This window comes from Monodelphis domestica, chromosome 1 (assembly GCF_027887165.1).
Source record: "Monodelphis domestica isolate mMonDom1 chromosome 1, mMonDom1.pri, whole genome shotgun sequence".
NCBI classification, from domain to species: domain Eukaryota; kingdom Metazoa; phylum Chordata; class Mammalia; order Didelphimorphia; family Didelphidae; genus Monodelphis; species Monodelphis domestica.
The window spans coordinates 583,602,822-583,618,248 of record NC_077227.1 but is presented as its reverse complement, the minus strand read 5'-3'; the positions used below and the strand labels follow the sequence as shown (position 1 = coordinate 583,618,248).

The window sequence follows — 15,427 nt, the reverse complement described above, 5'->3', positions numbered from 1 at the left end:
GAAAAAAAAATAGATGAAAGCAGACATAGTCCCTGGCCTCAAGGAACCCTCTAAAATCTAAAAAGATAGAATGAGGTAGAAGACTTGGATTCTGGAGATCAAATTCTACCTCAAGTCACTTAGTATCTGCATGGCTCTCATCAGGCTGTTTAACATCTCCTAACCTTGATTTTCTCTTTTGTAAAGTAAGAGACTTGAACTTGATCACTTCTGAGGTGCCATCCAGCTCTAAATCCATGATTGTAGGATCTAACAGAAGAGACTTTTAAATAAATACCTATAATAAATAGAAAGGTCTAAACAAAATGTTCTGAAAAAAATTAATGAAAAACCTCTCCCAGCTGAGATTTTTGAAAATGCTATAGGGCTGAATCTTTTAAAAAAAAGAGAATGACTCAAGCATAGGTAAATTAGTCATTTCTTTTTTTAATAACCCTTACTTTCTGTCTTAGAATCAATATTAAGTATCAGTTCTAAGACAGAAGAGGAGAGCATTAAGGGCAACGTCATAAGAATTAAGTGATTTGCCCAGGGTCACACAGGCTAAGAAGTGTCTGAGGCCAGATTTGAACCTAGGACCTCTTGTCTTTAGGACTGGCTTTCTATCCACTGAGCCACCTAAGCTGCCCCTAAACTAGTAATGTCTTTTCTGTTAAGGTAGCCAATTCTATTTTTTTGGTGATGTTATCCAGTGTTCACCTGAGTTGAGAGGGCTTTCTCATTTGGGAGTCTGTATGTCAGTGAAATCGTAGGTCTAGTCCCTATCCCTTTGTGAGCCACAACCAACATTTTCCTACTTTCTTCTTGGGAAAAAAATGTTTTACTGATGAATCATTATGATAACATCTCTCATTTCATTCCTTAGTCTTAAAACCAATTTCCCAATATTCTTTGGATCTTTTCAGATTCTTTATAACATTTTTCTATTTCTTCAACCTCTGCAATAGATGGTGGCCCATTAGCAGTGATTATCTTCCTGGTAATGTTTTTTGTGCTTATCATGAGCACTGTAAGGTGAGATAAACTATCCCATAAAATTATAGCTTTTTGGTTAAATGATGAATTCTTCTAAATCACTTCTTTAAGGAAAACCTGTGTGCTGTCTTTTTGTTTAGTAGCAAACTTATTTATGCCTTATTTAATTTATTTTCATAAATTTATTTCATATCCAATATGGATATGCTTCTGTTTATATCAATTTGTTGGTCATTTTGCAAATATCTCACATTAAGAGTACTAAAAATTAATGGATAATCTAAAAACTCTTGAGACCTTATCACTTTCTCCCCTTTTGCCACCATCACTGAATTTGCAAAAGGAGAAGATTTTATGTTTTTATGGAAGTGGAAGACAATATAAAGTTGTATGGCACAGAATTTTTATCTATTGCATAGGACACAAGACCTATAAAGAAAAATAAAGGCCATGCCACAATAGTAAGTGGCCCATCATCTACAAATAAGTCTCTCCTTAACTAGATTAGTTCATGAAAAGCACTTGAGTCAAGTCAGTAAGCACCAACTATGTGCCAAAAACTTACATATTACAGATACAAAGGCATAAAAAAACAACCACCCCAAACATTTTTAAACAATCCTTTCTCTCAAGGAGCTCACAACCTAAAGGAGCAAACAGTGTGCAAAGATCCATCTACAAACAGGATAGAGACATGATAAATTGGAGGTAATCTGAACGAAGGCACTAAAATTACCATGGACTGGGAAGGCTTCTTGGAGAAGGTGGGACTTTAGATGAGATTTGAAGGTGGAAAAGTGAAATGAAAACTGACTATAATAATTGGTTGGATTTGTTCAAGTCACCATTTTCCCAGGGGTTTCTGATACATAATAATCCTTTGTGACTAGAAGCTAAACTTGAGAAATGGGAACCTACCAACTGAACCCTGCCCAAACTGCTCCAACAGGGCCTGGACTGAGAACATTTCTAGGAACTTTTCTTCATAAGACCATCATTATCTCATCGGAGGGGCTCCTAAAATTTCCAGACTAGATAACTGTTATCAGCCTATCTCCTAAAGAGTCCAAAAGCCACTCTAAGGAGTTACTGTCAAGAATTTTCCATTAAACCTGTTTCTCAAGCAATAATCTTGTTTTTCTTTTTTTTTTCTCTGCCTCCTCTTTCAAACAATAAAAGATAGTTGATATTTTTAATCTAATGGGCTCCTCTCCTTAGGAAAGGGGTTCCTGCATGTATGCTTATTCTGCTAAGAAAAATACATTAAGATATCCTTTGCTTCTTCCTCATTTTCTAGTGTCTTTCAGTCGTGTGGACCAGATTCAAATCTATGCTTAGATATTAAAGTATTTTATGGTACAAAAGAGTGTAATTGCTATAATGAATACAGAAAATGTTTGGTTTTTTTAACCTGAAAGAATTTTTTTTTCTCCATCTTCCTTAACAAATATTAAATTTAATTAATTAATTTAGAATAGAAATTAGATAGAAATTTAGAAATAGCCAGATAACAGTAGTAAGGAATTTATGAAGATATTGTTTTGGAATATAAGAGCACTATTTTAGCATATAATTATTATAGTACTCTAAAAGTTTATCTATATAAAGAAATATAGAGAACCAAGGTTTATATTACATATAAAATCAAGCTAATACATTTCCCCCCTCAAATATCTGGATTTTTCAATGAAACGTTTTAGACTTTTGAGAGGAGAAAATAAAATATATAACATATAATATCTCAGTTCTCCATTTCATTTGCTATATAGAGCTCTTACCTGAATGGATTTCCTACTAAGGAAATAACATTTAAAAACCCCACCAATATATTTACTCTTATTATCCCACCAATATATTTACTCTTATTATCCCACCATGAAGCTGACAACTAAATTTACATTCCTAGGTGGTCATATATGTTGATAGCCTTAATTATTTAAGAGATACTAGGTTTCTTGGTGCAACTAAAGGTGTAAGAATATCATACTTAGAATTCTGAGTAATTCTGCTTCTTACATATTCTGATTTTGAATCACTCGAATTTGATACGATCTTCTCTGGAACTGTGATCTCTACGAATGATTGCTGAAAATCTGGAGAAAGCAAATAAGTTTTTTATTACCTGCTAACAGAACCTCATTTTAGGAACTATAAGTTCTCTGGCTTTCCGTTATAAACTTCAAATTATTGCTCATTTCTAAGTTTCCTTAACAGTGTGACCAGCTTAACTTTTTCTCTCTTCTATATATAACCGCCATTTCTCTATGAAATTAGACTTTTTAGGCCCAAAATTTGTACCAGCAAGATCCTTATCATTTTCTTTTATTTATTTCCCACTACTCTTCCCAGATCTGTGACCTTCCATTTGAACTGACTTGAAAAGGCTGTTATTTCACCCATGATACAAGTAAGTTTTCTTTCTCTCTTTGCTTCCCCTTTGCATTAATCTTTTCTTATAGCTTTTTTGTACCTATGTATCATCAACTGCTTCTTTTCAGATTTTGGAATCATATATAAATTAAAAGACAGAAATCTATTGCAGTGATGATAGCAGAACCTACCTTTTGATTCCTTCAAAGGTGGGTGCCCAATAAAATGCTTATTAAATATTCTAGCATTTGCTCAATCATTTTTCACTTAACATTGCTTCCCTTTCACTCTCTATTAACTTTGCTTCCTTCTTCTCTTTCCCATTTGTCTGTTGTTTTCCTGTTTTCCCTTATTCTATCTAACTTCTTCCTCTTTCCCAGTTTCTATTTCATCTTCTAACTTGGTGTGCCTTAACTTAAATTCAATTCAAGAAGCATATAACATATATAAAGTACTATAGTAAGCTCTAGGGATACAAAGACAAAAATAAAATAGCCTCCACCCTCAAGGAGCTTATATTCTAATGGGAAGATACAGTGTTTACATAGATTGGAATAATACAAGATAACTGGAGAAGGCAGGATACATTAATGGTTAGGAGAATGGTAAAGAGTTTAAAATACAGAGATGTGGAAGAAGCAAGGGAAACATTGAATAAATCATGTGAAGCTGGAGATAGGATGTTACAATAATCCTAGCAATAAGTTCTCAAATAAGGGCAGTGATTAGTTGATTAGAGAAAAGGAGAAGGATTCAAGAGATTTTGTAGTAGTTGAATTGATAGAAATTGATAGCAGATTAGACATGAAAGGGTGGGGGAGAAGTCAAGAATAACCATAATGTGAGAATTCTTAACCTGGGGTACATGAACTTGTTTTCTAATAATATTTTGATAACTTTATTTCTATGCATTTGGACTACTTCTTAAGCCTATATATTTACTTTTATATAAAATATGTACACACATATTTTATGTATATATTTTTATTTATTTTATAGGGCAGGTAGGGGGATCAGTGGATAGAGCACTGGGGTTGGAATCAGGAAGGCGCATCTTCATGAGTTCAAATATGGCCTTGGTTCATCATCTACAAAATAAGCTAGAGAAGGAAATGACAAGCCACTCCAGTATCTTTACCACAAAAACACCAAATGGTATCACAACGAGTCAGATACAACTGAAATAACTAAAACACACAAAACTTTTTTTTATGCATTTTAACAAAATCATTCCAAAAAGGCATCAACAGGTTTCACCAGACTGCCAAATAGGTCTATGAAACAAAGAAATGTTAAAAATCCTTGATTTACAGTTAAAAACTCAGTGACTTGTGGTATAATTGACAAAAAAAAATGTGGTCAGATGTACAGAATTCCCATTACATAAGGAAAGTGTTGAAATCTGTTTTAGACATCTTTAATTTGAAATGTTATTGGGATATATAGATGGAAATGCCCAATATGTGATTTAGAATATTGATACTTTCTGTTCTAAAATTTTATGAATCAATGATTAAAGTCATGGCAGCCATAGTGGTATAGGTAGGTGAAGAATAGCAACGTATTTCCTAATATTCCTGGCCAACATTTGACTAAAAGGGTGATGTAGCAGTAACTATGGTGAATCTTGTATAATACTACTCACTCCTGATTCCTCATCCTACCTGTCAGATCACTCCTCATTCTCCTTGTTGGATCAGCTCTTATTACAGCATTCCCCAGGCTCTTTCCTGGACCTTTTCTTGTCTCTTTATGAACTCTTTATTGTCGATATCCTTTGCTCCTTTGTGTTTGTTTCTCATGTCTGCACAGATAACTCACTAATCTCTCGCCTTAACTCCTCAGAAAATATGAAATACAACCTACTGAATAGTGTATAGTTAGAAATTCTTGAACACCTAAACAAAACTACATTACCCAAAGTTCTTTTCTGTATTGTTAGAATTCTTTTTTACTTTTCCTGCGCTTCCCCCCCTTTTGGGTGATTGTATTTAAGTGGCTGTAACTCCTCCCTCTTTGTTTTTTGAACCTGCAACCAGGCTGAAGTCAGGCAGTTCTTGTGCTTTAGTTATTATTAATAAAAACTTTATAAAGTATAATATTTAGTTATTGATTTTTAATTTAAAAACCCACAATAAGAATCCCCTAATATTACCAACAAGTAGCCCTTCAGCCTTCACTTAAAGACTTCGAATAAAAAGGAACCCACTACCTTCCTAGGCAGCCCAATTCACTGTTGGCTAGCTTTGTTAGGAAGGTTTTTATTTTGCTTTTTTAATATCAATTCACAATATGCTTCTGCAATTTCCATCCATTGATTCTAGTAGTGTTTCCCACAAGAAACACCTTCAAACATGTGAAAATAGCTTTAGTACCTTAGAGAACATTTTAGTCCATGCTCTCATTTTACAAATGAGGAAAAGGAAGCTCAGAGAGATTAAATACTTTAGCACATGGTTCAACAGCTGAGATGGTGACCCAGCAAAGCACTGTGGAGTGCTTAGGGCGTGTTGGAGCACAAAGGACAACACGGCCAATCCACTGTAGCTGAGGAAGTCTCCAGGTGTGACTTTTCGTGCCACTGGACCCAGGCTTCCAATGCTGAGAGAGTGGGACTGTCTCTGTGCATCGAATTTTCCACTTAAATCTCCTTCACGCACAAGTGTCTTTGTGCACACTCATCTATACACCATAGATGAAAATGCACAAAGACAATCATCATCCTCGGTTACCAAGGGACTACTACTACATAGGTAATAATTGGCAGAGGCAGATGTGATCCCTACATTTTTTTTTCAATCTAAATACCCCAAGTATCTTTAATCAATCCTTGTCCAGCAAGTTCTCTAGTCCTTACACATTCTGGTTATCTGCTTCTGCATGTGTTCCAGCTTGTCTATGTCCTTACTTAAATGTGGTACCTAGGGGTGCTCAGACCCTTGTTGAATATATTCTGGGCACTACACTTTACTTAATGAAAGCAAGATAAAAATGGGCACATGACTCACATGGAGTTTGCAGACCACTAAAACACTCAGATCTTTTTCATAGGAACTGTTTAAAGTCATGCATCTCCATCTTCTACTTGTAGGAACTGATTTTTTTTAATCAAACTGTATAGTTTAACATTTATCTCTAAAAAATTTCATATGATTTATTTTGGTCTACTTTTTTTAGCTTGTTGTGAGCTAGAGTTTGCTTCTACCACCTTGAGAGCCAATTGTATAATTTTCATTATGAGCAATTAAACTCACAAAATTACTACAAATTAGGGAATGGTTTATTGTTTTGTTCATTTTCTAGAATTAAGAGATAAAATTTAAGTGTATCCTGTGTGCCTATGAGAGAGATGTAATATGTATCTTTATATTCCCAGTCCTTCAAGCCACTTCTTAACAGCATACTTCTGCTTATAAAGAATATTTTTTAATCTATTTGCTATCTAGCTTATTAATTATTCCTACTTTATATTAACCATGAATTTGAAAAGCATGCTATATATGAATTAATTCAAGGCACTGATTAAAAAATACATTGGAAAAGTACAGGTCCTAGGATAGGTTCCTGGTAGGAAAGGGACAGGGAGAGAAAGAGGGAAGAGAAACTATTAGAATCTCACTGCAAGTTGCATTTCCTTTATATTTGTCTTATTGGTTCCAAGGCAGAAGAGTGGTACAGGCTAGGCAATGGGGGTTAAGTGACTTGCCCAGGGTTACACAGCTAGGAAGTGTCTGAGACCTGATTTGAACCTAGGTCTTCCTACCTCTAGGCCTGCCTCTCAATCCACTGTGCTACCCAGCTGCCCCCTCAACAAGCATTTCTTAAGCAACTACTTTGTGCAAGGCACTATCTGTATTAAGTAATAAGGATACACAGAAATTTTTTTTAAATAAATAAAATGAAAGGTTATTGCTCTCAAGCTAACAGTCTAATGAGGGAAACAACATGCAAACAGCTAGCTACAAACAGGATACAGAATGACATTGAAGATAATCTCAGAAGAAAGGCACTAAGATTAAGGAGAGGTGAAAAAAATTTTTTGTGGAAGATGAGACTTCAGCTGAGATTAGAAGGAAACCAGGGAAGCTAGGAAAATAAAAAAACATGAGGAGGGAGAAGCCAGACATGGAGCAGAGCCAGAGAAAAGGTCCAGGTGGTTCAGGAAGAGTATCCTGTGATTCAGGAAAAACAAGAAGGCCATTATCATCATTTTCCAGATTAAGTAGAAGGGTTTAAGAAGAAGGGAAAGTAGGAAGGGAAGGACCAGGTTGGGAAGGGGTTTAAAAGTTGATATTTAATCATTACTGACTACTCTTCAGTGATCTTCAATTCTACTAAATTATACCTGTCATTTATTCTCTATTACGTTTTTCCAGCTTGTCCATGAGCACAGCATAAAAGGCTCTCAATTATTTTGATGAGTATATTATGTTTACTGCCTTCCCCTGGTGTACTAATCTCGTAATTCTCCCCCAAAAGTGAATGTTAAGTAAAAATACTGGCTCTTGAATAGAGCTAGGATAAAAGTATGATTGGGTCCCTTGGATTAATAATATTTCACATATTTACTAAGTACTTTAAAGTTTGCAAGTGCTTTCTGCAATAGCTCTGTCAGGTTTCCATATATGGAAACCGAGTTTGCAGAGGGATATCTACAGTCTGGAGAGAAGTTGCAGGGGAAATGAGAGCTCCTATTTAGATGAGGTCATGAGGTTTCCAGAGATGCTCTGCGGATTATGAGTGGGGGATTTTAGGCATTATCTAAATCAGACAATTCCCTCTCCTTCACTGCCCCCATTTGAAAGATGAGGGTACTTAAGGCCCAGAGCAGCAGGTCACACAGTTTCTAAGGTCACTTCGACAGGTCTTGAACCCGGGGTCTTGCCTCTAAATCCAGGGCTTTTTTGCAAAACTTTTTTTCACAAGGAGTCCCATGTGGTCAAAGTCCCCAGCTCTTCAAAACTCACCGACCCTTGAGACGAACAACCTAAAAAGCCCCACAAGCAGGACCAGGAGGCAGAACATGACAACAGCTTCCAGTCACTCTTAACACCTTAGCCACAGCAAACCGCCCGGCCAATCAGCCGTTTCAAAGCGAACAAGAAAAGTAGAGCGCGCTGGGCAGGAAATGCTAGGGGCAGGACCGGAAAGAGTGCAACTGCGTCATGCGGGAGCTAGCCCTGGATGGGCTCGGGAGGTGCCAACGTGATCCAGCTCTTCTCGCCTTCCCCGTGCCTTATGCTGTGGGCCTTTACTTAACTTTTTGCTGGGGTCTCCCACGGAGATGGGGAGGAATGGGGTGCCCAAGCTTGGACTTGGGCCCGGCCCTTTCTTTACCCCACCCACCTTTGCCGGATATCCAAGTGTATGTGGCTCTTCGGACCCCAAGTAAAGCATGGAGCAGGCACAGGACCATCTCTTGGGTCCCCAAAGCTGGAGGGAATGACGCTGGTTTTGCTTCACCTCGATGGATTTAGAAAGATTTCAGATTCAAACCAGTCCCTTCAGGAAAAACCAGTGAGGGCAGAGAAGTGGTTAAATGATGGGCCACATTTGTCTATTTCCTGGGGTCCTCTCATTTTGGTTAAACCCAGGACATTTTTTGAGGTGAGAATCAGAATCAAAGGTCAGAGACAGAAAGTATCTCAGAGAGCATCAAGTTAATTATATTTTGCATAACGAATTTATGATTTCTTTTTGCATGCTGGATGTGGAGGTACAAAGGCACTTATCCTCCCTCTTCCCCCAACCCCCCTCTCCCCAAACCCAGCATCTCTAGAAGCTTACTTTCTACATTAGAGGAAAACGATATACACGGAAAAGTATACAAGGTATGTACAAAGTAATTTCCAAGAGGAAAAGAGCCCTATCTGCTCTTGAGGAGGCATCAGGAAAGGTTATAAAGTCCACAGAAGCAGGCACTGTGTAGTAAAGATGCCATCCGCTATTATCTCCGGCCATTGCTACTCATCTTAACTTTTGTCTTGTCACTAGAATATTGATGACTTGGGTAGAGAAAGTGAGACTGATGACTGAGCAACTCTGCCTAATTTAAATGAGATTTTTGTATAAATATCAGCCCTTCCAAACCAAGACAAACAACAACCCTAAATAGTGTATAGTAATAGGAAACTCAAGTAGACGTGGATCCCTTTGGCATGAATATTGATTTAGGAAACCACAAATATTACCTGTTATGTTTCTTAAATAAAAAAGTAACCATTACATTTTGATCTAGATTGATCTTGACTTGGCAGAAACTGTCAAGTGCCATCTATGACTTTGAAAAGCATTTAGCCAGAGACTGGAATACCTGGGAGATACCTATATACAATGAGGAACTAAAAAAATAAAATAATATAAGATAAAAATGATATGCCTGCTTATTCTACACAAATTAATCAATGGGTACTAGAGAGTTTCTTTTTCAGTCTGGGACAAGAGTTAGTCTGGATTTCTTAAAGGCCAGTTTGGAGGGACAAGGGTCAATTTGGAGTTTCATGAAACTAAGCTGTTGATGTCTTGAGACGATTTTGCATTGCAATTTTGGATGCTTTCCATAGGTTTTTATACCAAGTTTCAGGAAAAGTCTAGAATGGCACATTTGTAATCATATTTGGTTCTTCCCCCTCCAAAAGATTCGAACTCTTAAAAAAAAAAAACTAAACTAAAAGTACCATCTATTTCTGATCCTGAAATCATTTCTCTTTTCCCAAACTAGGAAGAAATACAACTCCTAATCTTAGGAAACCTGGTGTTCCTCTCCCTCCTGTACCCGTGAAAATGTGGGTTTCAAGACTGTGAATTGCCAAAACTGTAAAGGTTTCAGCCAAACTGTAAAGATAATTTTTAGTGTCTTGATTTAAATCAAAAATAAATGGTCACCATGGGAAAAATTCTCAAATATGAAAATACCCAAGTCAGCTGGGTTTTATGGAGATTTTAATTAATACAAATGAAGGAATTAAGGAAAGGGAGAGAGAGAGAATAAGAGAAAGTAGTATGAAGGGCCTAGGCCATAGGCCTGAGCTTTAAGAGAGATTAGTCTGTCTTTATCACTTACCACAATATTTGTCCCAAGCAAAACTCTAGTCCTTCACTGAAATCCTCAACTCCTGAACTGAGTTCAGAGACCCAGCTCCTCCAACTAACTCCAAACTCCCTAACTAAGTTCAGAGAGCCAACTCCTTTTAAAGAGAAATTTCTCTTATATCACCTCCCCTAAATTTTCACATCTACCAATCACAGTAGACGTTTTCCCCAGGACTGACCATTCTTAATTCACATCTTCTTTTGTTATCACCTTCTCTAGGTAGACTAAAACTTCACACCTCTTTTGTTAAGCTTGCCTTTTGTAAGTTGCTTGACCTTTTAGTGATTAATTTAACCTTTATAGGTACATACCACCCTTTTGTATTAGATCTAAAAATAGACCTAGATTAGGGTTTTTGCTTCACTATAAGTATGAGTTGGGGACTTTTCATTGTTCAGTAAGGAGTTTACAACTTTATCTTCCCCTAAAGTATGCCTAAGTATGGGTGGAGTAATGTTAAAACTCCCAATACATTCCTGATCAAGTATCTCCATTTGTTATAATAAGGGAATAGCTTAACCAAATCTTCTAAGGTAGAGTCTAAGCAGTTTTTAAGATTCACACTCCCTAACCTTGCTAGTCCAGGTTTTACCAAAATGAATGTCACATTGGTATGATAACATGGATAGATTATGCAAAACATACATATTAAATTGCTAACAAATTAAGCACTGTTAGCAAATGATACAATAGATTGATGGTGATAATACAATGGAAATAAATGTACTAGAAAAAAATAATAGAAACATACAGAAAAATGCATGAATGAACACAAATTACATGCTAAAAGTACACTGTAGGTATGCAAATAGGATGGAGCAAGGAATAAAGGGGCTTTTGTTTGTTTGTTTTGTTAATTCCTTTCTTGTGAGGTGAGCAGAGAGGGTAGATCCTCCTAAGAGGTGAAGGAGTGTTTTTCAGTATTGTGAAAATGGAATGAACAATACTTTCACTCTCTTAATTTGTTTGGACTCCCTTTTACCCAGGAATTGATGAAATAATTTGGGAAGCAAAAGTGGTCAAACCAGAGGCAGAAGAGGACCTACTTCAGGCCCAAGTTGCTGGTGATGCCCAAAGCTACCCAGTGTAGCAGCTTCTTGGACCCCCTAATGAGAACCAGTTCCAGGAACTTGCAGGAGCCTGCAGCTCAGATCCCTAGTGGACCTTCCTGCTTTGTCTGCTAATGGCCAGTTTGTTTAAAAGACCCAATCCCTACTTGCTGTTATTCAAATGGCCTAATTTCTGTACCCTAATCCCCATCTTTTGCCACTATCCCTTTTATGGAAATTCACTTCTCAAGGCCATTTTTATTACCCCAGAACCACATAAAAGGCTACAGTGAGCTCCTATCAGAGATCCAGTTAAACAATAGGCTTCCTGCTCTGCTTGCAAGGTCCTTTACTCAATAATTGATGAATGACTCCTGTTGCCCCCCTCCTTTTTTTAAATCCTTAATAGATGATCCTTATGGGAATGGGGAGGAGGCTAGGAGTCCTGAGAAAGGTTGACCTATGTGAAGATTAAATTTAACTCTCCCCTGATGATGAAAATGAAATTAACCTTCCCCTGATTGTGAAAATTAAATGAACTCACCTGCCCATTTTTAGATCTAATCACCAAAAGTGTAAACGTTCCACTTAATCATTATTGGGAGGTCTGTGACCCATGTGTGTAATAGTGGGTGATCAATCAGAATTAAACTGACTGTCCCTGGGAAGTCTTAAAGCAAAACTTCAACTGTGATTGATAGATGTAAAATTAAGGGAAGACACAGGAAGTTACACAAAAGAAAGTGTCTTTAAAAGGGAGTTAAAACTTCCTGAGTGCAGTTTTACTTTGAGTTCTACTTGGAGTTCTTCATTCTTTGGAGCTGAGACTGGAGAAGAATCTGCTGACTGGACCCGAGACCCTGTTCCTGGTAAGCTGTTCTTAAATCTCTTCCTTTGGACTGACACATGGTGAGTGAAAAGGCTGACTCCTTTCCTGGATTTTCTAAAAAAAACTAGCCTCAGGAGAGACCTACCTCTTGAGACTTCCCCAGGTCCTCGGCTTTGCTGAGGCCTCTCTAACTAACTAACTCTCCCTGCCCAGGTTAAGCCAGGGTCTGGGAGTGTAAACTACTTAGTGCTTAGGCTAGATATCTTACCCTATCTTCTCTCTGATTTTCTTACTTCACTCTTTCTATATTTTGTAAATAAATCTCTTTGGAATAAATTAAATTCCTGGCCACCCTATTTTAAATGTAATCCAGCCCAACTTTTTAATACAATTGACCCTTTTTTCCCCCTTACACCTGTGAAATGGGTTCCCTGGGCATATATGGATTTCCCTTAGAATCCCCTAACTAGGGATGATCTTTTCCACTAAGCACTTGGCTGAGGTCTTTATTGCTTTTCTTTCCCAGAATTTTTCTACCCATTAGGAGAACATACAGACCATGACCAAGGCATACTTATATCCATTGCAGGGTGAAAGCTGTATAAAGTCTATCTGCTAGATCTCAAAGGGTCCTTTGGGTGGGAGAAACTTCTCTTTTGGTGACTGGAGATGTTTTGAAGGGTTGTGGATATGGCAAATAGTACATATATCCTCTACTTGTTGTGCACCCTTCCCCAATCTCCCCCACCAATACTTTTGGACAAGAACCTTAACCTTCTCTGGGCCCCAGTGGTTGAATTGATGTAATTGTTGCATCCAGGATTACTATTCATCCATTGGGCCCCTTCCACAGTCTTGCTTTTGAGCTCCAGAATCCTTTTTTTTTGATCAGCCTTTGTATTGAGAGTTTCAATATAGTTATGTGAGCCTGGCTGATTTCTGTTTTTGATCAGTTGGCCCCAAATGTTAGGAAGCCTCTATGGTTCTTCTACAACATTCCAAAATCACGTGCCACTCTGAAAGTGCATCTGCTATTTGTGTATAAAGTCACTCTCCTACCTTCAGCTAGTTCACATTCATGGCTAGTACTTCAAATTCAGCTTGCTGAGCTGATTGAACATTAGGCAAGAAGCCCTTTTGGATTACCTCTGATGCTGTGGTTTTTTCATACCCAGCCACTAGTTTGCCCTCTTTGTTGTTAGTTGTGTTTAATCCCCACTGCCTAGCCCTTACCATTCTTTTTCCTTGGAACCAATACCCAGTATTGATTCTAGGATAAAAGGGAAGGGTTTAAAAAATGAAGTGAGAATAATTGGGGAAAAGTTATACTCAGCAACAATGATAACGTATGATGATCAACTGTGAATAACTTATTAACTATTATCAAGGCAAGGATCCAGGACAATTCCAAAGGATTCATAAAAGAAAGGATATTCACCACCATAGAAAAAGCAGATGGAATCTGAATGCAGATTAAAACATACCATTCTTCATTTTATTTCCTCTATGATTTTTTTCTCTAATGTAAGGAATATGTGTCTTATTTTACAACATGGTGAACAGGGAAATATGTACTATATGATAATATATGTATAACCTATTATCATATTATTTGCCTCTCCATAGGCAGGGGTGATAAGTGGGTAGGGGAAAGAATAAGCCAGATTTAAGAATTTGATTCTCTTGGATAAGTATTATTATAATTTATTACATATTTATAGCAAACCATATATTATTATATTTTGCTTTTTATAATTTCTTAGAAATCTTTCCAGATTTCTTTGTGCTTCTCATATTTTTCCATCATGATTGTATTCTAGTGTTCCATTATATTAATGTACCACAACTAAATTAATCACTAAATTGTTATTAGACATCATAATGATAGTTACATATGTATGAAAAACAGCACATTTATGGAGAATACATTAGCCTGCTGACTACAGAAGACATGCTTACTTATTTATAGAATCAGTTAAAGAGTAGTGAACTTTTTGCAATAATTCCATGGCCCTTCCAAAATAACCACCAGGCTAGATCACTAAATGGAAATTATTGTGATATCCTGCTTTTTCAAATTTCTAACTCTTTCTCAATGTAGCCCATAAGATTTGCCCCCCAAATAATCTAAAAAATATTGTGAGGTATTCTTTAGAGTGCAGGAAACTATTATGTAAATTACTTCTGATATAGCTTTTGGTGTTCAACATTACTTGACTTTTCCTCTATAATTCCAGTAATTGCTAACTAGTTTTCTGTCCCCTTGGTGTTCATTTGACCAGTCATTCATTTCAGCCTTAGGAAATGGACTCTTAGTTCTCTAGAACAGCTTACTTTGGAGTCTGAGACTATAAATTAAAACAATATCATTAATCATTAATAAAGTAAAACTGAAAAGAAAGAGAAATTCTAGAAAGAACTGAACAAGTTTGCATTCATTTGATTTATTGTTGTGATGGTTAATACCTTTAAATACAAGAAATGAAAAGGAGAGAAAGAACTTTTTATTTCATTAGTCAGACTTCCATGGAAGTACGGTCTTTTCCTGACTCTAGACTCCATTTTTTGGCAGCTTAGGTACTGGGTTCACTGAGAAGCAAAAAAAAGACAGAAAGGAATTGAGGATTAAGGAAGCCAGAGCTTTCCCAATTTAGCCATTATACATTTCTTAGTGAAAAATGTAACTAGCACAGTTAGTATGAGAAGTTGCCTATCTTATTTTCTTTCCCACTTGGTTAAATTGATCAGTTGAATCTAACCAGATATTTACAGCATGATATTTTCTCCTCTTCCTTGGGAAGATCTCTTGGAGAGGACAGTTCTATAGATTTCTAAGTGCCTAACTCAATTTGGGGTTTGGGGGGAAATGATCTTATAAAAAATTGATATTAAAACTCTATTCCAGGAACTAAATGTAATTCTGGGGAAAACAATTAGAAAAATTACATTGGACATCATTGGATAGGTAGTAGATGAGAAAGGGAAAACACGAAAAAGTTTGACTATATAAGCTAGAACCTACAGGGGAATAGTTCCAATAACTAGGTCTCCGTTGGAATACAGAAGACCTTTCAAACTTAATAAACTGTTTTCACTTTGCCTCACTATAAC

At 36.7% G+C, this 15,427-nt stretch overlaps 2 protein-coding genes and 1 long non-coding RNA gene across 9 annotated transcripts in view; 1 reads left to right on the top strand and 2 right to left on the bottom strand.

Annotated features, from left to right (window-relative positions):
• The window catches only part of LOC103102005 (uncharacterized), a 72,036-nt gene extending 68,464 nt beyond the window's left edge, over positions 1-3,572 (top strand). The window contains exons 3-4 of the long non-coding RNA XR_001628355.2: positions 3,325-3,382; positions 3,474-3,572. This is a non-coding gene — a long non-coding RNA (uncharacterized LOC103102005). The remainder of the gene's footprint in view (positions 1-3,324; positions 3,383-3,473) is intronic.
• LOC100032991 (disintegrin and metalloproteinase domain-containing protein 32) overlaps positions 1-8,469 on the bottom strand; it is a 160,120-nt gene extending 151,651 nt beyond the window's left edge. The window contains exons 1-2 of one of the 2 annotated variants that reach the window (XM_007476380.3): positions 8,313-8,469; positions 2,992-3,068 (exon numbers count right to left, since the gene is read on the bottom strand). In XM_007476380.3, coding sequence (XP_007476442.1) covers positions 2,992-3,068; positions 8,313-8,370 — 135 coding nt within the window. In that variant the 5' untranslated portion in view covers positions 8,371-8,469. Of the gene's footprint in view, positions 1-2,962; positions 3,069-8,312 lie in introns of those variants that run through there. The other variant, XM_007476383.2, reaches the window with a different exon arrangement.
• Positions 8,470-14,744: 6,275 nt separating this feature from the next.
• The window catches only part of LOC100032987 (disintegrin and metalloproteinase domain-containing protein 18), a 192,919-nt gene continuing 192,236 nt past the window's right edge, over positions 14,745-15,427 (bottom strand). For all 6 annotated transcript variants that reach the window (XM_007476372.3, XM_007476376.3, XM_007476373.3 and 3 more), the window contains one exon: positions 14,745-14,905. In XM_007476372.3, the coding sequence (XP_007476434.2) occupies positions 14,890-14,905 (16 nt within the window). In that variant the 3' untranslated portion in view covers positions 14,745-14,889. The remainder of the gene's footprint in view (positions 14,906-15,427) is intronic.